General features: G+C 41.4%; 1 protein-coding gene across 2 annotated transcripts in view; it reads left to right on the top strand.

The window, feature by feature from the left end:
• The window catches only part of MARCH8 (membrane-associated ring finger (C3HC4) 8, E3 ubiquitin protein ligase), a 71,054-nt gene that overhangs the window by 32,112 nt on the left and 16,650 nt on the right, over window positions 1-22,292 (top strand). For both annotated transcript variants that reach the window (XM_009872249.1, XM_009872247.1), the window contains exon 2: window positions 18,258-18,308. In XM_009872249.1, the coding sequence (XP_009870551.1) occupies window positions 18,258-18,308 (51 nt within the window). The remainder of the gene's footprint in view (window positions 1-18,257; window positions 18,309-22,292) is intronic.

The raw sequence follows: 22,292 nt of genomic DNA, 5'->3' as shown, positions 1-22,292 counted from the left end.
GGGCAGTGCTTTATAACTGTCCCCGTTGGCTTTCATCAACCTTAAAGTAATGACCTTTGGTGACAAGATATTGTTACTCTACTCCATCATTGCCACATCAGCATTTCTGCTGAATGGTTTGCCCACACTTGACCAGCTGTTTCAGGCTGCCTGTGTATTTCACAGCATTTTCACAACAAGAAGACTTTTAATCGATTGTTTCCTTGTGGCTCTAAGGGTAGCAGACCTAAAAACCTGAGCTGAACTTTGAAGACTTGTGATTTACCACAGTACCTGTAGTCAAGTGGCAAACACACTGAAGGCAGGCAAAAGAAAAACTAAAAAAAGAATCTCTGTCCGTAAAGCTTATTTTGACTGGAAAACCAGTACCAGCTGTGCAAGGCAGGGAGTTTTGTGTGGGCATAAGTTACTTTTGTACAGCATACCTGTGACACTTACCAAAATTACAACCCTATCCAATCTCTTAATTACACATTGAGCATTTTCACTTCTGCCAAAAAATGCTGTGTTAAATATAAAGGGGAGTTGAAGAGTGATGCCAGAATCAAGCCAATTACTAAGTAAGGTAGGCTTAACCTACACAGCATCCTGGGTGTAGAGGAGCACACCTAAGGCAATGATAATTCAAGAAATAAAACAAAGGTAGCCTTTTTAAAAAACAAGTAGAACAGAAGCCAAATTCACATAATGCTACAGAAATCAAGTTCGGTAAATGCAGTGATAATCTGCCCAAAAGGCAGATTTTTGTCTCTTATATTTTTAAAAGATATTTTAATATCTCTTAATCAAGAAACTGTGTATTCTGCAAACTCACTATCATATTATGGCAGATGACAACTGGAAGAGATTTAGTGATGGGAGGTTCTTTTGTCAGAGGAGTTTTGAGATGCAAAAGCTGTAGGATGGGTGTTAACAGTCTCATTTCTACAGCCCATTATCTTGAAAGTGGGCAAGGTCCAACCAGGGACAAGGGCATTCCTTGGGTGGGTGCAGTTGGAGAGGGAATTCCTCACTCTCCTTTGCCATTAGATATTATTTCCTAGCCCAGGAAGAAGCATGTAAAGCAGACCCTTCAGTCCACTTTTTCATGATGCTTCACACCATTAATGGTTTCTGCAACTTGTCTCTCGTCAGAAGACCTACGTTTCTCATCCCAAATTCAACAAAGGAATAGAAGTGTCATTTTGCCATTAAAAAAAAAACAAGTAGGGTGAGGTGACGATTGTTTCTTTTTATTTTCTCTTCCTCAGTTGTATTGCAGATTATATGGCTTATTACTTGCTCTATCCTCCTTCCCCCTTTTTGCACTTCTGCTTTTTATTTAAAAGAGTTTTCACTTCTGCCATGCCATGCCATGTAGCAGCTGCTTTTGATTTGCAGAAGCACAAGTAGAAGCCTTCTCACATGTCTGACTCCAGGCAAGATGTTAACATGCTTTTCACTGAAAGGAAAAGAAAGGTGAACACAGATATATTTGAAATGAAAACAGAGCATCTGCAATATCAAGAAGGGTGAATTGAACAAGGAGGAAGGAAACACGAGCTCTTGAGCAGCAGTGGGAAGAGAATTTAAGTATGCTCATTGTAAAGCGAGCATTTTTGCAAATTGTCCTCTTCTTTCCCATTTATGGATATGAACCACTTTTACCTGTCAGCACTTTTTTCAGAGATGATCTCTGACTTTCTGTCTAATTCTTTGCAACTGAGCTTTGGGAAGGTTTAGCATCCAAGGCCATAAAGGTCTGACTACAGAAAGCACACCCCAGCACTGCAGAAAGGTTCTCCAGCCCTGGCTCCTTGGTCATCCTATTGGTGATACAAATGAAATCAACTACCTTGTTATTGAAATTCAGATGACACTCACAGGACTTTGCTTTTGAGAGGCTTTCTTTGTCTTAGTTTACTGTAGCCCTTGGGATTTGACCCTGTCTAGTGCAGATTCTTTCCATTAAAAGAAATCAAAATGTAGTTTGCAGTTTGTTTGTGAAGCTTTTTGGGGGGGGGAGTAGTTGTTTTGATTTTTGTTTTTAGTTTTTTTAGTATTTGTACACAAATGTGTGTATTCTAATGCATTTAACATATGTGTGTGTGTATATATATATATATGGCAGCTTTTACTCAATGCACCAGTATCCACCTGTCTTAGTGTCTGTTGTCAGGTTGCTGTAGTCATATTTTAATCTTCTTCTATTGGTTTATAAGCTTTCTGAAGCAATTTCAGCCTTTTGCCATGTATTATAATGCTTAGCACCATACAGCCCTGCTCCTGAATCCTCTTCTTTCTTGAAAGCATTAGTTGAACTTGGCACAGTTTTCTGATTTCTAAATTGCATCCGGATAAGATGTTCCAGTCGTGCTAGGCCCTCCAGCATTTGTGACTTTTGTTAGTGAGTTTAACACCATATCTTTCAGAGAATAAAACCACCGCTTCTGTAAGTATTTGTTAGAAGGGCATATTGAACTGAAAGTCAAATCTAATGCTTCACCTTTGAGGAGTGTTAGCTAGCCGAAAAATAAAATCCTCCTGGATTTAAAAATGATTGCAGTCCTGTTTTGTAAAGCTTACAGGAGTTCCTATTTTTCCTCAGGATTAGATCTTATGAAGACATCTGTATTTCTATCTATTCTACTTTCTTGATGAGGAAGTCGCCCTCTTCTGTATAGCATCCCAACATCATTTGCTTGCACTGAATTAGAAAATATTTCTAAATTGTTTTCCACTGATGATGGCAAATGATACAGAGAAAGACAATATCCATAATAACAAGAGGACTGGTTCATGGGGGAAGAGTCACAGCTAAGGAGAAACAGGGGTGACAAAAGGCCCAATGAGAGAAAACACAGGGATGGTGTGAGCTGAGATGGTGCTGGGGAAAGTGGAGGTGGCTGAAGTTGCAGTTGATGTGGTCACTGGTTCATCTGTGGTTCTGCTCGCTGTATCTCTCTGCTGCTGAAGGCTATGAAGCTGTACTTACTTATAGGCGATGTTTACGTGGGCTTTGCTGTTTTTTCACCCTGTCACTCTGGGCAGCAGCTCCTATCTTTTAATCCCCTTAAGCCTCTAGTCTCGCACCAAAACATGTCCCTCCTGAAATGTAATCCTCTTACTCGAGTTCCCCTGCTATGCTCCAGTTCTGCCCGCGTGCTTGGGAGCACGGGCAGCAGGATTTCTGCATGTGCCAGAAGCTGGAAAAATTTAAATATCAAAGCACCTAGATGAGGAATCCTCACACAACTGTTGTCGAAAATAGTGTTTCTTAATCTTGACTCTCCAAATTCCAACTACTTCCAAGATCCCAAGTCCCATTTTTTTTGAAAAGGCAGTAGATTTGTTATGCTGTGGTGCTTCATCTGTAACCAGAATAAAAACTAGGCATCTTTGAACATTAATTTATTGTTCGTCTTACCTTCCGCTCGCTTGCCCCCATGTGCAGGAATGAGGGTGTTGTGGAACACGTTCCTCAGCATCATGGCCCACAATGGCACTGAACAGCCAGGGAAGCACAAGGAGAATTTAGGGTCACATTTACAAGTGATGGGAACAAACAGAAAAGTTACGGAGTGGGGAAGACTGATGGAGTGCATGAGACCATTCTGACTTGGGCGGAAACACTAAGGCATGGTTAGTGCTCTGTCAGGTGTCAGGCTCTGGGAGGCAGCTCCTGATTGCAAAGTCTGATACTCCATGTGAAAATCAGTGCCCTGACAAGATCCAGTTTTGGGGATTTACATTCTATGATCAGGAAGGATGAAGGGGAGGGATCTTCATCATGTTCTCCCTGCTTTGGCACGACTTTGCTGTACATGAAACTCGTGTGCAAACCACATGCGCTGTTTAGCCAAGTGCCTATAACAGGACACAGCTCCTGGCTGTGACACTGAGCAACGCTGCATGTAAGAGTAGGACAAGCAGGGGTGAATTTCTTTCAGGGCAGCATAAATTCCCTGTGCCTCAGGTTCCTCCTCTGCCAAGTGACTGACACATTTGTCTGCTTCAGGATACTAATGTCAAACTCCAGGAGCGTGTTTTGCAAGAGGCTGTAAATTGCAAACTGGCCTCATCGTGTCCCTCTTAGAGTTATCTTAGATATCGTCTTGTTCCACTTTTATTTTGAGCTGCTCCCTAGTGCTGTTCAGCACTGAACCTCTGTAGTATTTCCCTTGGGAGAGGGAATACTGTTTTGGAGGAAAAGTGCTATACAGGAAGCACATTCATTGCATGCTGGAGTGCAGCCTTATTTTCAGTGAGGATTTGGGTGTTAATGCATGTTTCTATTAAGAGAGGTTCTTCCAATTTTATGTCCTCTTTTTGATGTCATCTGTTCCGTCCTCCAGGTTACTAGCAGCAGATGGTATTAAGGAACTCGCAAGAAAAGTATTATTTTTTTCTGTCCCTTTGAACTCTTGCATTTGTAATTTACCTCTCTGTTGTGATACTTTGTTCTTAGCTGCAGGATAAGACAACCTGTTTCACTGCTCTGAGTTTTTAGAGCTGTGAGTTTTAAGTTTATGATTAGCTGACATAGCTACTGTGTGAACGGGACATTATGGTCATTCTTTAAGTGGTTATCCTTTCCAAGTGCCAGTACTTCGTGCATTTTCCTCTGGGTTGATTCCCATTGTTCATGATGCTTGTTTTGTTGCAGGAATCCCTCTTCAGCAGCCTCAGATCTTGCCTGACCTAACAAATTATTTAATTTCATTGATGAATTTCCTACTGGATGCCTGTGAAAACACAGTGACGTTTGTAACTTCCCGAAGGCAAAGTGCTTATGTATCAAAAGGTGATGAGAAAGCAAAGGGTTAAAATGCAAAAGACATTGTGTAGACCATATCTAACCCGTAACTCTTACTTGCAAATTTATGTCAGTCTTACTCACTTTTGGTAAAAGTTTGTATTGAAACCTAAAATCGTGAATCTTCAATATGGGAGTGTCTAAATGGGTACCAAGATGTTCTGGTTTGAGTCTTCTGAAAAACACTTCAGTGATTGTTTCCATCTGAAGGGATATTTAGGGATAACTTTGTCTTTTGTATTTTCAGAACTAAGGGGAATCAGAAATAGATTCGGGGGAGCACGTGTGCGGACTGGGAAGTTCCAGTTCCAGATCAGAACCTTGTTATAACAGGCTCAGCAAAGATGTTGCTGATGTGATGTCCCAGCCATAGAAGCTGGCAGATGGAGAATCCTACTCACTAAGTGAATCCTGTCTGCTGGATTCTAGAGCCTGTGATGAAGTACCTCTTCTATTGCTCCAGCTTCTCTCTCAGTTACAAGTGTAAAGCCTGAGAGTGGTAGCCTCCCTAGAGGTCTGACTATATGTATTTTCACAAGATATACAGAAACTTCTTTAATTATTTAGTGGTTCTTTGTGGCTTTTTTTTAAAAGGTACTTTAAAAACAAAATAAAATCTATTATCTTCTAAAAGAGCTGCAGATTTCACAGATGTCCAGTCTGATTGCTGCAGATAATGAGTGTGCAGAGCAGTGAGCATAGAGAAGATGGAAAATGAGCTTTTAAAACCTTGTTTTGGTGGGGGTGAATTTAAAGGCATTTTGACAAAAGAAAATCATATAAGCTAATACAATTTTTAAAAATACTTTGATGCAATTTCCCGTGACAAAAAAACGCCCTCGCTCAAAGCTCTAGGGAATGAAGGGCAGGAGATGCACTGTGAATATAAGACTTATTTATAACCCTTTCCCCTTGGGGAATAAACTTTAGAAAATGCTATGTCAGCGCCTGTGCAGGAATGCAGTACCGTCCCCAGTAGGTCAGCCAGCACTGTGACAGCTGCAGTTCATTTTCTGTTTCATTGGAATAAATGTGAGAGGCAGAGCAACCCGGTGAAGTGAATTGTTTAATACTACTCACATAATATCGGTACTTTTAAGCTGATGTGTGTGTGTTTCCATAAAAAACTGTGAAACCAAGCAGGATTTTACTGGAACTGGAGCATGAGAGATGCGGGAAGAGAATGAGTAAATGCCTTCAGTTAAGTGGAAGAGCTTCTATTCCAATAGGCTAAGGGCCCAGAGATTTTATTTTAGCAGAAAATGCAGGCACTCCTGGGACTGCGGTGCTAAATTTAGTTCTTACGCAGCTGCTGGCATTCAACTCATTCAGACAAACAAAACCCTCAACCCTCCTTATTAAAGAGTGGCTTCACTGGTTTCCCAACTGGGTGGAGAGCAGTGTTCTTCTGGCACCAGTACAGAATAGGGGATGTCCTGCTGGAAAGCAGCCCCATGGAGCAAGACCTTGGAGTCCTAGTGGACAGTGAGTTGTCCATGGGACAGCAATGTGCCCTTGTGGCCAAGAGGGCCCATGGTATCCTGGGGTGCATTAAGAAAAGTGTGTCCAGCAGCTCTAGGGAAGTTCTCCTCCCCCTCTACACTGCCCTGGTGAGACCACACCTGGAATACTGCGTCCAGTTTTGGGCTCCCCAATTCAAGAGAGACAGGGACCTGCTGGAGAGAGTCCAACGGAGAGCTACAAGGATGATTAAGGGACTTGAACGTCTCTCCTATGAAGAGAGGTCGAGAGAACTGGGACTGTTTAGCCTTGAAAGGAGATGGCTGAGAGAGGGGACCTTATTAGCGTATAGAAATATCTGAGGGGTGGGTGTCAAGAGGAAGGGGACAATCTCTTCTCAGTGGTGCCCAGTAATAGAACAAGAAATAATGGGTTTAAGGTAGGACATAGGAAGTTCCACGTCAACATGAGGAGAAATTTCGTTACTGTGAGGCTGACAGAGCCCTGGCACAGGCTGCCCAGAGAGGTTGTGGAGTCTCCTTCTCTGGAGACTTTCAAAACCCTCCTGGATGCATTCCTGTGTGGCTGCCCTAGGGCATCCTGCTCTGGCAGGGGGGTTGGACTAGATCATCTCTAGAGGTCTCTTCCAACCCCAAACATTCTATGATTTTATGATTCTCTTTGGCCCGTAGGTTTTGTTAGTCACCCGATTGCCTCAGTCAGTCTTCCACTGTAATCTGACGGGTTTAGGATGACAATGATAGGGAACGAGGCAGCCTACATAGAGCATTCCTTCTTCAGCTACCGCTGTCCTGAGGGGTGGTTAGAGGTGTTCTGAGCACCATACTCTGTATTCACATCACCTGCTCAAAAAGCATCTTTTTTTTTTTTATCTTTTAATTTCCTTTTTTTTCCCCTCTTACTGTTTGGTGACCTTCAGGCTGACTGCCCTGCTGTGCTGGGTCGCTGGGCTCATCACTGCTTTCTTTATCCAGTGCAGCGCCATTGGTTTCAATGTTGCTCCATGTTAGTGCTGCATGGTAGTCCCTGCCTGCACAGGCGTTCTTTAATAAGGGCTTCTGCTTCTCCCCGCTGAACCTGAAGCAAACGTGGATTTCCATGTGCAAAGGCACATCTTCTCTGCTTCTCATGCTTTAAGGTAAATCAGTATTTTTTAAGTTACTTTAGGTCTCTGTCTTTTAAAGTGTGCCTACTACCAGTTACAGCTACTGAAGTACTTTTATTCAGTACTTTTATTCAGATCAGGATGTTGATAGTGGCTCAGCCTGAGTCTTCCTAAGGCCACAGGCATTTTTGTTCGTTTTGGTGGGACTGCTGTGTCCACAGGGAGCACTGGTTTATTGCTTCCTCCAGGAAATAATTCATCCAAGTGTATATGTCTTAGCCCTCAATAGCTGGCTTGAGTCACCTGATTCCTGGTGTTCCTCTGAAGGTGTGGGACACAACTGTGAAGTCTTGTTACTACCACATGTCTTTTCATTGCTTCATCTTATTTATTTATCTTTTTTTTTAATTATCTCTTGCTTCAGCTATCTTCATATAAAGACTTGTCTTATTGTTGATCACCACAGTTGTCTGTTGCTGAACTCTTTGCATCTCTGTAGCATCTCTTACAGAGGCTGAACTCCTGACCTAATTGCCATTAGTGGTGGAATTCTCTCTGACTTCCATAAAGCCAGGATTTAACTTCTAGCAAAAGCTGTTGACCTGCCATTGATTTTTACACCAATGTTTTAGTATGCCTTTCCACCCATTCCTTCTCTGTGTTGGCATTTTGTTGACTTTGTTGACTGCTGCTACATTTTGAAGAGAGAAGAGATCCAAGTCTCCTTTTTAAGAAATACTACTTCTGAATACAGAACTAAAAAAGATGTCCCTGATAAAACGGAGCTTACCATTTTGCTTCCAGTGCCGTTGTGGAAGGCTTTCCCCTTGTTCTCTATGGCCATACCATCATTTTTCTTGAATAACTTCTTTAAATTAAAAAATTGAAATGACCTTCCTAAACAAACATTTGTATGATTTTGTTTTCATCCTCTTGATATCCTGTGTTGTGTTTATCTTCTCTGAGAGTAGGAAAAGCATCAAAAATGCAGAGAATCTAAATCCTTCTGAGCACTTGTCTTCCACCAAAAATATTTTTTTAATTGGCTGTCATATGTGGATATAAGCTATTGTGACAGACATAGGGAAGAAGGTGGGAACATGATGTACACATACACCAGTGATCGATGTCGGTGAACTGGATAGCATCAGCTGTTAGACATGGATTTAGGTGATGTTAACTGACTTGCAGATAGCTGCTGAATTCTTATCTTGCTCCTATATCAGGGACTCACTTAATGAGTTATATACAGGAACAACTGAAGGAGCACATTAAAATTCTGCTTCTGTCCTTTACCCTTCCTGCATTTTTCTTCTTCTTCCCTTGATATCTGTGATGTATGATGCTGTACTTTCTCAGTTCCTGCTGTATGGTTGGAAGGTAACCAGAATCAGCAGGATTTTCTTCATGAGTAGCAGGTCCTAAACATCCTCTGAGTGAGACAGTGCCAGAGTATCTGCTTGTGACTGAAGAATACAGGATTTTTCAGCACACCCTTTATTTGCTGGTTTCTGAAACTGTTTATCTGTGAATCTTGGGAACCTGCATCCTCAGTTCCTTTGACGTTAGTGAATATGTTGACATTTCAAGAGCAACATCCCAAATGTGGAAATGAAGTTTATGGCTACAAATTTTTAGGCTAAAAAAGAAGTAGAACTAGAGTGTGTGAAATCTTCTGTGTTCAAGAGAAGGGGCTTTTGCAGCTTTTGGCACTGTGCAAATCACAGAATTGCTTTGTCAGTGAGAAATTACTGACTTGAGTCATTATTGTTCACATGGGTCTGTAAGCAAAAGGAAGGGTCCTGAAAGACAGACCTGTGAAAGCAAAAGACATACATTAGCTTCTTCAGGTCTGAATTTTGCAGAAGCGCCTGAAATATGTAATTGCAGAAAAAAAAAAAAGAAAAAGAAAAAGAAAAGAAGTCCTGGCTGGGCTGCACTGTGGGAGGGGGTGGTTCGTGATGGCATCATGGGCTGGGGATGTAGCCAGGTCTTTCAAAGCGTTGTGGTACCAGGTTGTTGCCATATGCTGGTACTCCTAATAGTCTAATGACTTTAAATGTTCACAGCACCAAGCGATGCAGAACCTTGACAGCACCAGTAGGTGCTCATGAATGATGTTATCATCCTCACTGCTGGTCTTCTTCCTGGTCCCATGTAACCTTCTCTGTTGGCTACTTGGCTGCATCCCAAAATATCAGGTGAGGCCCCATGTGAGACCAGCTGTGCTTCCCTGACTAATTGATATAAAGTGCTCCTGGGTTACTGGTTAGAGTAGCCTGCTTCACCTAGGGAGGTTTTTTTACCTTTGTTTCTTATATCAAGGGTTGTGTTCTGGGCAAAGAGAGGGTAGTTGAGTGCGTATGTGCTTTCTGTAGGTTTTTTATTAAAAATCTTTTGGTAAGTGTGTGCATTCACACATGCATGTTCTTTAAATGACTTAGGGTAAATAGTTGACACCTGAATTTTCACCTAGTAAGGTTTTTTTTATAAGCAGATTTATGCTTTAAAATATTCTTGTTCTCCAGTTTAAATGCACTACTGTTTATGTGAAGAGTACCTTTTCGTTTAGCTGTGAATCACCTTTCCTCCCAGACCAGTGTTCTCCTTAAGTATTTTTGGTTTATTTCTGTAAAGATGGCTGAATATCTTGTTTTTCTTAGATACTATTCTTTGTATGCTCTCTGTCCTTGCAAACAATTGTGGTAAGAAATGTAACGTGATTAAATCTCTGCAGAAGATAACAGGTTGCTTTGGCAAATTGACATGTGTAGTGTTCCATGAGAATTCCAGCAGTTGCATTAAATGCAATTACTTCACAAAAGATAGACTGTTATTCCTTGTAATCTGCTTATAATTGCTGACTTCCTCAGTGTTTGTATCTCCCTCTCTGCTGTTAAATATATTAAATTGTTGAAAATAGTGTTTTTGCTGTCACGTAAGTAAGCTTAATGCATACTGCTTCCATTATCAAGAAAGGTGTATATTTTTGGATGATGTCTTTTGTAGTTCATATTATTTATTCCCTGAGGGAAGGATTCATTTTTATGTGTTGCATCACATAAAGGCATGCATCCATTTTAGGCAAGTTGTCTGGCAACGGCAAGATAAGGATGGCTGTAAAACATGTTGGATGCCAAATTTTGTAGTCTGCTTTCTTTGTTAGAAGTTTGGCACATGGCACGTGAATACAATAAGTGTGCAAATGACTGTGATTTCAGTGAAATGTACTAGACTGATGGTCTTGTGCAGAAATTAAAATTTTTTCTTCCAGGTGGGCCAGTCTCAGCTCAGCAAGGGAAAGGCTTCTGTGTCACCTTCTAACTCAAACAAAGAGGGCAGATGGAGATCAGATTTCCATTTTTTAAATGGCAGCTGGAGATGCAGGTTATCCATAGTCAGGGGCACTTTGTGGAGCCTCTGAAAGTAAAGCAAAGCAATGCACAAAACAGAAAAATAATATGTTGAAAAAAGTCTGGAGAACAAAGCCACAGAGAAAAAGGCCTTTTTGAAGAGAATGCTCTCTCCTCACCTTATCCAGCGTATGGTTGAACTCAAGAACGAATCCGGGTGTTGTATCCCACGTACTCCTAAGACCAAGCTGGCAAGACTGAGCACACAGCAATACACAATAAATAAGGGTTTATACACAGGTGCACCATATCTAGAACATGTAGGGACCTGCATGCCTCTCACATTTGCATAGTTGTCAGCTACATCCACGTCCGCTCCAACAGCTGTTCACGAGGCACACTGGAGGTGAAGCACGTTGTGCTTCTGACCACACTGTAACGCAGACACAGGCAAGAGATTCTTATTTAACTTCAACATTCTGCTGTGTTTGCCTTGTTCTTTGAATTCGCTCTCGTTCATATTTGTTTGTGACCTGTTAGCCTCCTTGACTCCCCTCCCTAAACCCCCAAGGGGCCTGTTCTTTGAATTCCTAGAACTCTGCTATTAAAGCCATCTCTTCATTGATCTGTCTTTACTGTGAAAGCCATATGATCTCTTGATTTTATTTGTTGCTGATATTTTCAGACACAGCTGTAAGTTCAGCACCTGGAATAACGCTTGTTAATTCTCCTATGTTTTACTTCCAGCCTTTTTTTTTGCCTTCAGGTTGTTTTTCTGAGTTTGTCTCCCACTATGTGAAATGACTTGATGTGAACATGAATGAGCAAGTTAGTGAGCTGTCTAAGTAATCCGAAGTGAACTTGCGATAGATTTTCCGCTGTGATGGAAGATCTGAAATCTTACATTGGGTTTCTGTACTTATTTGTGAATTACTAGTCCCAGAGAGTCAAGTAGGATCATGTAAGAACAGAAGATACTGGACTAGATAGATGGGGCAGGTTGTCTGGATTCCTTTTTCAGTATCTATACTGGGTGTCCAGGAAGGACACCTCAGTTTCCAATGTCCAGCAGTAAATACTGCACAAGAGCAGAGATGCATAGCATACAAGCCATTACCGTTCTTCGATTAGATGTCATTATTCTTCCTTTCATTGCTCTCCTAGCTGCGTGTAAAAATCATTGACAAATATGGATGATATTTCATCATACTTTATGGACAAAAATTTGAAATAAGCATGGTTTAAGAAGTTTGCTAAGTGCTGTCTTTATAAACTGTTAGTAAGTTTATTTCTCTTCCATGATGACCTGCTGATTGCCAAAGAAATAAAGGGCTTATTCAGTTGTTATGATGCAAAATATCATTTCCTGCTGCAATAATTAAATGTTGGGTTCTCTCAGTCACAAGGTCTAATGCTGACAAAGCTTTTGTAATTTAACAATCCATTGGTTTTGACAGATGAAGAAAGTAATTCACAAAGGCTTCTCCCATGTCTCCCCTTTCATTCTATCCACTTAAGTGCACGTGCCAGTATTAACAACAACAACAACCTCTCTCCCCAGACTCAAAAGCATCTATTCTTTTTAATTTCTACTGTTCAGGTATAGGGTTGCAGTGCAAGATTTGCAGAAATTTGGGAAGAAGGTGTTAGGAAATCTGACAGTTAGGAAACCTGAAACAATACCTAGGTGTGTGCAGCCGTGTGTGGAACAGCTGCGCATTCATGCTCTGGTCACAGGACTTGATGGTAGAGCAGAGTTTCCCTCCTGGCTTGCTGCTTTGCCATGCCACGGTCATTCAGATACTCAGCACTTCAGCACCTCATCATTTCAAGTAACACCATTCTGTGTCCCATTCTGTAATTCTCATCAGGTCTAAGAATAAGGATTGCTATATGAATGGGAGCAATTATTACTCATTTATTCTCTTCTGCAAAGTGTTTTATTAAGGAGAGCAACCATTTACCCAGAAGACTTTGCTGAAACGGTGCCCGCGCCACTCATTGTTGATAACAGTAAATGGTTTTACTGGATACCAATCTTGTGCTTAGACTGTCATTGTAAAATGCAATTGTAATGCATGAAAAGAGATTAAAATGGCTTTTGGATTCCAGGTAGAAAACCACAAGTAGGCAGTGCCCTGGTTTGTTTAACTGTGTCTCTATTGGGCTGAGACATTAGAACTTACCTTATGGCGATCTGCAGCTGGGACATTGCAGTAACAGCATTAAAACAAAGGACTCTGCTCTTCAGTGCTGAGATTTTAATTGGAAATCTCTTATTATTAGATGAGAATCGTAATCCATTTTATCAGGTAAGATAATGTAACATTAAAGAAGCTGTATTGCAAAATGGGGAATATAGTGCCCTGTCAGGTCACAGGTCACTTCTTCCTTCAGGAAGGAGGCATGTGCTAGGTTCATGCACAGATGTTTATGGCTTGAGGAAGAAGGAGGACTCTCCTCTGTTGCCTTCTGTCCTCCTTTCCCAGAGTCAGAGAGAATAAAAATCACCGTGGTAAGCTATTGGGAAGTGGCTTGTCGTTTAATCTCCAGATCTCTGAGCAGAGATAGAGATGAGTTTAGTATTAGCCATACTTAGGACTAAGCATGGGTGCGTAGCCAGAAGGCAGCTACACAAGCTGTGAGACTGCTTGCTCTGTTGTCTTCTGTTTGCCTGCCTCAATGACTGAAAACCAAATGTCTGAAACACAAAATCCAAACCATTTTACCAAGATGTTTTTCGCCTTCCATCCTGACAAGGATATCCAAGTTGTATTTCTATAGAGTACCCCCTTGCTGAGGCTGCATGAAGTGTGCAGCTGAGTCTGGAGAAGGGTCAGCGTGATGCAATGGTCCTGTAAGTGCTTAAGAGCAGCTATGGCTGCCTAAATTGTTATCAGTGAGTGGGGGCCCTCCTTCTGCCTCAGGTGATAGGAACTGTTTTGGGGTTCACATAGCTTCTGGCTGTCTAAGTTATGTAGCTGCTGTGCTTAGTGGAAATTGTATCAAAGCAAGGGTGAAATAGAAATGCTGAATATGGAGGACTGAGGTAAAAGGGAGAATGGGGGGAAGTGTCAGCTTTTAGGTCTTTGACCTGAGAAGGGAGAAGTACTGTGCAAAAGTAACCAAGGAATGGTAGCAGACAGGAAAATAAGCCAGCAATGTGGAGAAGGCAGGGTGGAGAGCCTTGCAGGAAGGCAGACGTGAACTGAAGCAACTTATGCAGGAAGGAGGCAACTCTGTCGCTCACAGAGCCAGATTCTGATGGAGACCTCAGAGCAGCAGTTGACAGTGAGTGGCTCAGGAGAAGTGACAAGTTACAGTTGTAATTTTTTTCCTGTCTAGATTTTTTTTAAGTGCCTGCCAGGTGGTTCTAGCTGAGTAGGAAGATTTTGAAAGGCAGAATTCCCATTATTGCGTACAGAAAGACTGATACGCTGAAGTAGTGACACTTGCTTTAACTGGTGATAATTGTATGGTCCATGCTGACAGATGTTGCAATTAACTTGAACTTTCGTTCAAGTGCAGAGTCTGACACTTGCAAGAGGGAAGGAGAGCTTGTTTGGAGCTCTAATTACCAGACTAGAATATGCCTTACTGTGTAATGAGAACATACTGGAAATAGTCTCTGTAGACCTTTATTTGTTGGGTAATGATAGTACCATAATAGAAGCTTAGCCTTGCCACTCCCATGTCAGTGTTAATTTGTGAATCACAGAATCACAGAATGTCAGGGATTGGAAGGGACCTCAAAAGGTCATCTAGTCCAGCTCCCCTGCCAGAGCAGGATCACCTACAGTAGGTCACACAGGAACACGTCCAGGCAGGTTTTGAATTGGAAAAAGATCCCAGGATGAATGTACCAGTGATGGATAATGTGAAAAGTGAGCTTTTTTTTTTTGTTTGCCTTTAAAATGAATTTTCATCAATTTAATGTTTCTACTCCTCACTTAGTAATTGTGCCTGCCATTAAAATCTACCTATTCCAGGAGCTCCTTCCATGGCTTTACAGCTCTTTTATCTTAATGGCTTGAAAACATAGGGCATCTTTCATGTGTCACAGCATGGGAGACACCAGCAAATACTGGCTCTATTTAATGGCTTCCATGTTTTTTTTCTGAAGGATAGATATTCGTTATTTTATTTGTTAAAGACAATTAAGCAGCATGGCTAGACTTCACTAACTGTATTACTTAGAGGTGTTTCTGTTGCTGTAATTATTTAATAATATTTTGGGGGTTCATTAGCAGAAACTGGCAAGAAAGCACTGTATGTTTCTTCAGTAGGGATGCTACTTTGAGTGGTCATAGTGAACTGGAAATTGCTGTTGCATAGTGAAGCTCAGTTGTTTATTAGCTTTCAGCCCAACACATTTTAAAGTCTGTGTATATGTAAACTGTGAGCCTTAGAGCAGCTATTTCAAGAATGTCTCTGATTAGAAGACCAGCTAACAAAGGGTCATTTGGTATCCAAAGGCTGAAGTAATTTTATCTGGGCGATATCTGGCTACTTAGTAGTTGACAAGCTTAAACACTCTGGAAAATGTGTGTATTTTTTCAAGTCTGTGTTGGATCTGGTACTGGCTGTTGGGTCAGTTGTCACTCTTTGAAGATATGGCTGAGTTGGTGCTTCTCCTCCCAGCTGGTTTAAGTTGCCAGATTTTGGCCAACCTGGGCTAAGGCTGTAGTGAATTTCCTGTTGACTTTATGAGATGTGCCAGTCTTGTGTGGTAAAGAAAGTGAGATATGAAAGAGCTCTTAGGTGACTTCGAGTCCTTTAGAAATATCACCAATATGTATATGTGTGCATGCACTCCGTAACACTTAAGGGAGTATTTTTCCAGGCTGCTTTTTTGTTTAAAAATCATTCTTGCAGTAACAAAACCAGCCGCTCACAGTCATTTACTGACCGAAACCTCCAATAGGTATATTTTCAACAGTAGATCAGTAAAGATAATAAGAGCATCTGTCTCTTAAAGGCTCCTGACATCCATCAGATAAAATCAGTTCTGGGAGCAAAGGCAGAAAGACTAGTTTCAGTGGCACGGCAGTTTGCTCTGCATCATTTGCCATGTTGTGCAGATACAGATCTTGTACTGCAGCCTATTCATGCTTCCTGAATTTCAGCATATCCTTTTCAACACAGATGCCTGTGTAAGCTCAGTCATCCTCCCTTGCAGGCATCTTCTTCAGCTAGACAGCAGTATTTGGGGGGGCATTGAGTTAAGGTGAAGAAACTTCTGATCTGCTTAATTTTGTCTTTAGGAATTTCACCCAGAAGTCTTGGACACCTGGGGCTGGATTTGAGACTGTCACCTCTGTGGAACTGTTTGTGTTACTTCAGGCAGTCTTCTTGGCCACACTGGTCGCACTCTGGTCGCACTCTGCACTATCGTTTTCCCTTGTCCCATGTAGCTTTGCTTTGTTTATCTCCCACGGGCCCCTCGAAGGCCAAGCACAACCTGCTTTCCCCCACACCTCACGCATATGCAATGACAAGTCTTTGTGCTTGCCAGCTTGTGTTGGTTTCTTTTCTTCATAGCTTGAGAACTGTCCCTGCCCCCTCTTTTCTTCTTCCCCTCTTCTATAGCTTCAATGAACTTTTTTTTCCCCCCTGTTGCTATGGTTACACTGCCTTTGATGAAACCAGCCTAGTCTTTCCTGTATGGTTGAGCCGTGCTGGTGCTGGCAGTAGTTCCATCCAATGTTAGTCTTCATATAAGCATCATGTCCATATTTTTGGGAGTGTCTATGTGTTTGTTTCAGGAATACTTTTAGCTGTATTACTACTTATTAATTACTTTTAGCTCATAGTCATCTCGAAAATCATACCCAGCTTTGCAGTTTGCAAATGTGGCATTCAAGTCAATGATAATTTAGGCCACAACTATTCCAGACCTTAAACTGATCCTTGCTGATTTTTAGTTTGGCCATCGGTCAAAACTGGAGTTTCCTGGTGGCTTCTCGGTTCTTCTGAAACAGTATCTTACTGCCTGCTGAGCACTCAGACTCCCACATGCAGAGGATTTCAGAACACTGTATAGGCTTCCTCACGTGTTTAAGGGAGGAAGTACAATTTATATCTACCGAGGCAGTGCCCTGGACCGCGCTGAGAGGCAGCCAGTGTTGTAGGGAAAGGAAAACCTGCTGAAGCTTTTGCCCTGCCTACTCTTAATGTAAACACAAAGCTTTGATGTTGCTCTGGGGATGTGTTGTAGGAAGAGCACAGGGGGGATCTCAAGGTGTTGGTGTAGCATCTGGGTGCCCAGCCAGCCAGGCTGACTTGATGTGGGCTTTAGTCATTGAAGGTCACTTGAATTGTAACAAACCATAGGCAGAAGGTCTGAAAGGACTGTGCTGTATCTAAGCTGATCTAGGAGTAACAGCAGTTTGGGGTTGTTTTGTTTTATGCAGGACTTAAGATCTCAAGCTCTGTCTCATCACTCAGTACCAATGAGAACTGAAAGAGAGTGCTATCAAAATATCTCCATTAGGTTAAATTCTTTTTAGGAATCAAGGTGAAAGAGTTTGATTCCTAAAAATCCTAGATGAAAAGATACACTTCTAGGAACTCTTACTCGGCATAGAACCCATAGGACAAAGTAGTAAATTTACCCCTTTTTCAGAGGTTTTAAATCTTAAACCAGTTTGCATCCCAGCACCACAGACTTAGAGGAACATGGATATTGATCTGTAACCAAATGTTATAACTTGCCCTGTTTGCAATATTTGTTTAGAAAAAAGTATTTCCTGTTAGGTTTTATTCAGAGAAGTTTTTGAAGAGGAATTTCTAGCCTCTTCCCAGTGGAGCAATCATGTTCAGTTACACTTATGGTAAACTGGTGTTCAGAAACGAGGAAACCTTCAAGGAAGAAATGTGTTTGTGAAACCTACAGTTTATTTTGGTAGAAGACAAGATTGTCATCCTTATCAGTCAGGGTCTGGACACTGAAAAGTGAGTAACAGATAGTCAACACTGTTTTGAGAATTGCAGCCTCTGCATTTCCATCTTGTATGATATTTCCAGTTTAATTCTGAGCCCTGCGGTAAATATGAAGTTCTTCTGCACTTCTGCTTTGCTTTCTGAAATGACATGCACATGGTTATTCACAATTGTGTCCAGACATCGCTGTGATACTTTTGTTCTTCTTTCAGGAATAGCCTTTGTTTTTAGTGATTGGATGTTTGCCTCTAGATGTAGAGGAAGCAGGCTGAGAAATATCCTTTCCAAAATAGATGCCATCTGAGAAAAGGGTTTTACAGTATTCAGAGAGAAGTCATTCTAGTATTTTTCAGTTTCTACTCTTAACTATGTGATTTTCTGCAAGGTAATACCTTGTTAAGCAAACAGAGCATCACTGTTAGTGGTTATCCTAAATCAGGCTGTTGTCAATAGAAGCAACATCCTTAAAAGCCACAGCTGTAACACTTTCTCCATGGAATTTGGTTTCTAGCACCAGCTTTAAAATATCCTCATAACTGTGTGATTTGTTGCTGCAGTGATCCTGTTCTCCTTCTTTCAGAATGAGAAGGCTTTGGGGCATTCCGTGAGCCGTTCCAGTAACATCTCAAAGGTATGTTGCTTGACATAACTCAGTCTTTGATAAATTTGACTATACTGGGATTTATTTCATTTCAAAACTAGGATATTTGACAATGTGACCAGTATAAGATGCTTCTTATGCCTGTCTGTCAATGATAATCACTCCTGAAACATTAGAACTCTCTGGTGTTTTGCAGACTCTCCTTACAAGTCAAATGAAACAGAAGCTACAGTAGGTTTCCTCTTTCACATTGTCAGCCTCCTTAGCTTGGTAGGAGCAAGATAGATGACAGATGCCTGAGATCTTATCTTTGAGGGGAAAATTGCTCCAAAAACATCACTCAAGTATGTTCTTTTATACCATAAGCTACCTGACGTAATGTTCTCTGTAAGATAGGCATAGCCGTGCGTCCTGTAACATGTATTGGATATGTGGTTAAACATTATTTTATTGTCACTTCAACACTGAATTATTGTTAGTGCCATAAAATGCATTCTTGTCTGGGCATGACTATGTTTGCTATTACAAGCCCTGATCTCGTAAGGGAAGTGTGATGCGTTACCCGTTCTAGTCACACTTCAGTATAGCTGATGGATGAATCAAAAGCACAATTGCTTTATTATGCCATTAGGGAAAATGTATCTTCAGTCCAAGACAACATTACAATACATACCCTACCTACTTCCGCATTACGAATAAGATTTCTAATTAGCTGGAGGTCTGACACCTTTTTGCTTATGCAAGTACAATTGCTTAAAGCCTTTATGCACGCAAAACTGTGATGGTTGAGCAGTATTTTTCATGGGATGTATAAACCTCCACCCTTCATTGCCACAGTTGATGTTGCTGGTAATAGTGACTTTTAATGAGAGACTGAGTAGTTATGGCTGTGACAAGCTCAAGTCTCATTTTTCTATTCTGGGTACTTCAGGATATAGGAAGTTCGTCATGCCTATCTCCAGCAGAGGCAACAGTGGCTGCACTTAATTTATGATTTTTATGGGAACAGGCAACTTTCCCTTTGGAGCAGCAAGACAAGATTACTGCGTATCTTAAATAATGAGCAGGACAACTGTCCAGTGCACAGAGTATTGACTAAGCTGAAGGTGTTGTTACCACAGAGTGATATGTGGGATTGTGTTTTGCATTCAGCATCAGAAAATGTGCATTCACAGAAAGGGTTTAGAAATAAATATCATATAACTTCTCGTTATATATAACTTTTTGTGAAAGTGGACTGTGCCTGTTCCTTCTTACTCTGGCTCTTCCCATCTTAGAGACCCTTAATTGGATTTTCAGGCGTTGTTTAGCAGAGATGGTAGTTTTACCATTGATTGTCACTGTACTTTGAAATTTGGCACAACAAGCCTTTTGGCATCAACAGTTTAGTACCCATATGAAGCTGCACAGTTCATTCTTAATTCATCAAGAACTGATAGTGTGACAATGCAGTAGGAAGGACCTTGCACTTTGGCAAAGCTCTCCCTGGGAGTGCTGGCAAGTGAGACATACCAATATTTGCCTTGTCTTGAAACACTGAAACAGTGTAGTGTAATTCCTGTGTGTTGCAAAAGCTAAAGGTCTCAAGGGGAGCAAAAGTCAGCTTTACCAGTCCAACAGGTAATACTTTTTTGTTTGCAAACATGAGCTTCCCAGAGGTGTTGATGTTCTTACTGTTCCTCTGTCACCTCTGTGTCTGAGCCATTCCGTACATCTACTCCACTATGGACACGGCTTCTGACAAGCGCAAGAGGTGGAAGTCCAATCACTGAAATCAGTGCCCTGATTTGCCTCATACTATCTGAATGCTGCCTTATACATCCAGGCAGTTCAGTGCTAAGCTGCAGCAATTTATTTTGCAGTCTACAGGTGGGTTGGCAGTTGCACACAATTGTTACGACTAAACAGGAAAGATTATAGCAGTGGGATGTTGCATAGAAGCGTAAGTACACAGAAAATTTTTCATTAGTTCTGAGGTTTAATAGGAAAATGCCTTTTGTTTGTTTGTTTAGAATAGTATAACAACCTGGCCAGTAAGGTAGATTCAATACATGTAATGGAAAAAACTATGGAAATGCTTGTCTGCCTGTATAGCCCTTTTTGAAATCTGCAGAGCTTTTTGATACTACACCGTTTCAAGAGGAGCTATTTAACCAAAATTGAGTTTAATCAATTATATGCTGCATTTCCAGAGACTTTGATGTGTGTGCATGCATGTGTACAGAAATAATGATCATGCTTCCTGCAAGTCACTGTTTCGACTATTATTTTTTAGACCCAAATCTAGCTTACAGCATAGCAATGTAGTAAATCTGCTACAAATGCTTGGCACTGACACCTGATTCAGAGCCTTTCTGGTGCTGATATGTCATTATGAACCTGCTGTGATTATTACTGTGTATCTCTCCACTTCTCTCAATTGCATAGTGTAATATGAGTGGAAAGGATTGAGTCAGAACTCAGCCTCTAGCCAAGAGAGGATGCTGTGTTACTCTGTGTGACCAAAGAAAGCAATGCCCTAGGGCTAAAAGTGATCAAGGAGGGAGGCAGACAGATGGTGCCACTGAAAATGAGATCAGCTGGTAGAGGTAGCAGAACCTCTCTGAACATAGACCCCAAGTGTTGGGTCCAGGTGCAGCCATCCCTTCAGAGGAAGGGGCAAAAAGGCAGTTCTCCAAGAGGCTGACGCTAAGAGATGTAGTAAGAGATGCAGTACATGTGGCCAAGCCAAGAAAAAACAGTCACCTGAATACTTGGCTAAGGCTGGCAGCCAGAAGCAGCAGCAAAAGGAGTAGAGAATAAGATGTAGGAAGATCTTCATATGGTGCCGTTAGGTTTTGTGCAGTCTGTTGCACGCTGGGGGATGTGGCATTTTTCCATGCCCTTCTTTGCTTTTTTGGTGTGTACATATCAAACACTCCTTTTTCATCTGCTCCATGTGAGATGTTTGAATTTCTGGAATCATTTCTATGTTTGTTTTGAAATTTTTTTTAAAAAAATAATGTTGGAGGCAGGTTGAATTGTGGGACTTGGACATGGCCTGATCCCCAGCTTGCCCTGTTCAAGTACCAGTGATGCTGATTGAAACAGCCCTGGCTGGCACGAGGGTATACAGCCCAGACCCACATCTTAGCTCTTTACCCTGTGCCAGCATTTTTGCCAAGAAGCCACAGTTCACTGATAAGTGCCTTTATCATACAAGCCACACCAAGAAATAATTATGCTTTATAGAAGCTTCATCCTCTAAATATAGATGAAATTGACCCCAAAACACAGCTAGTTACTGGCAGCAGCTGACAAAGGGATTTTCACAGTGGTAGTAATTCATGCCCTCTGCTCTTAGATAAAGGAATTGTGCTTACAAGCAAATTAAATGAGGTCACTAACGAAGCTGATCTGTAAACACTTACCCTCAAATTAGTGTTATTGTTTAGCTTTAAAGTGTCTGATATATCCTGAAACTGATGATGTGACATATGGAAATATCTTCAGGTCATCTGTGTGCTCTTCCTGTCATCCGATTGCTCTGGAGGGCTGATTTTAGTGCAGCGGTGAAGCACTTTGTAGTCCTATGGCCCTTTAAGGCGTGAACTTTGAAAATGCTAATCCTGCGATCACAGCAAAGGAATCAAAAGTGCACTCGTTAAAAAATGTAAATGCTTTGTCTTTTCTGAAGGCCTGCACAGTTTTATCTTTTGAGCAGAAGCACACTGTAAAGCATTAAATTATTCTTGGGCTGAATGGCAGCCAGTGCAGATGCAAAGTGGTAGCCTAAGCTTGCTATGAAATTTAAAATCCATTTAGGCTATTCATCAGCTTGGAACAGATTTAGAAAAGCATATGAATACACACATCCACCGTTGCCTGAAGCTTTGATGGATTCAGTGAACGTTTGTCCATAGAAAAACAGTCCAGGTTTTTCAGTTGCACAGCGTAGCTGTCCTGTAGTCTGTCAGATGATCAAGGCTTACTGAAAAGAAATTCTGCTTGGAGGTGTTCTGTTCAGGTACAAGA

Source organism: Apaloderma vittatum, unplaced genomic scaffold, assembly GCF_000703405.1.
Source record: "Apaloderma vittatum isolate BGI_N311 unplaced genomic scaffold, ASM70340v1 scaffold22716, whole genome shotgun sequence".
NCBI classification, from domain to species: domain Eukaryota; kingdom Metazoa; phylum Chordata; class Aves; order Trogoniformes; family Trogonidae; genus Apaloderma; species Apaloderma vittatum.
Note: the sequence above shows the minus strand (reverse complement) of the source record. Positions and strands in the feature narration are given on the sequence as shown.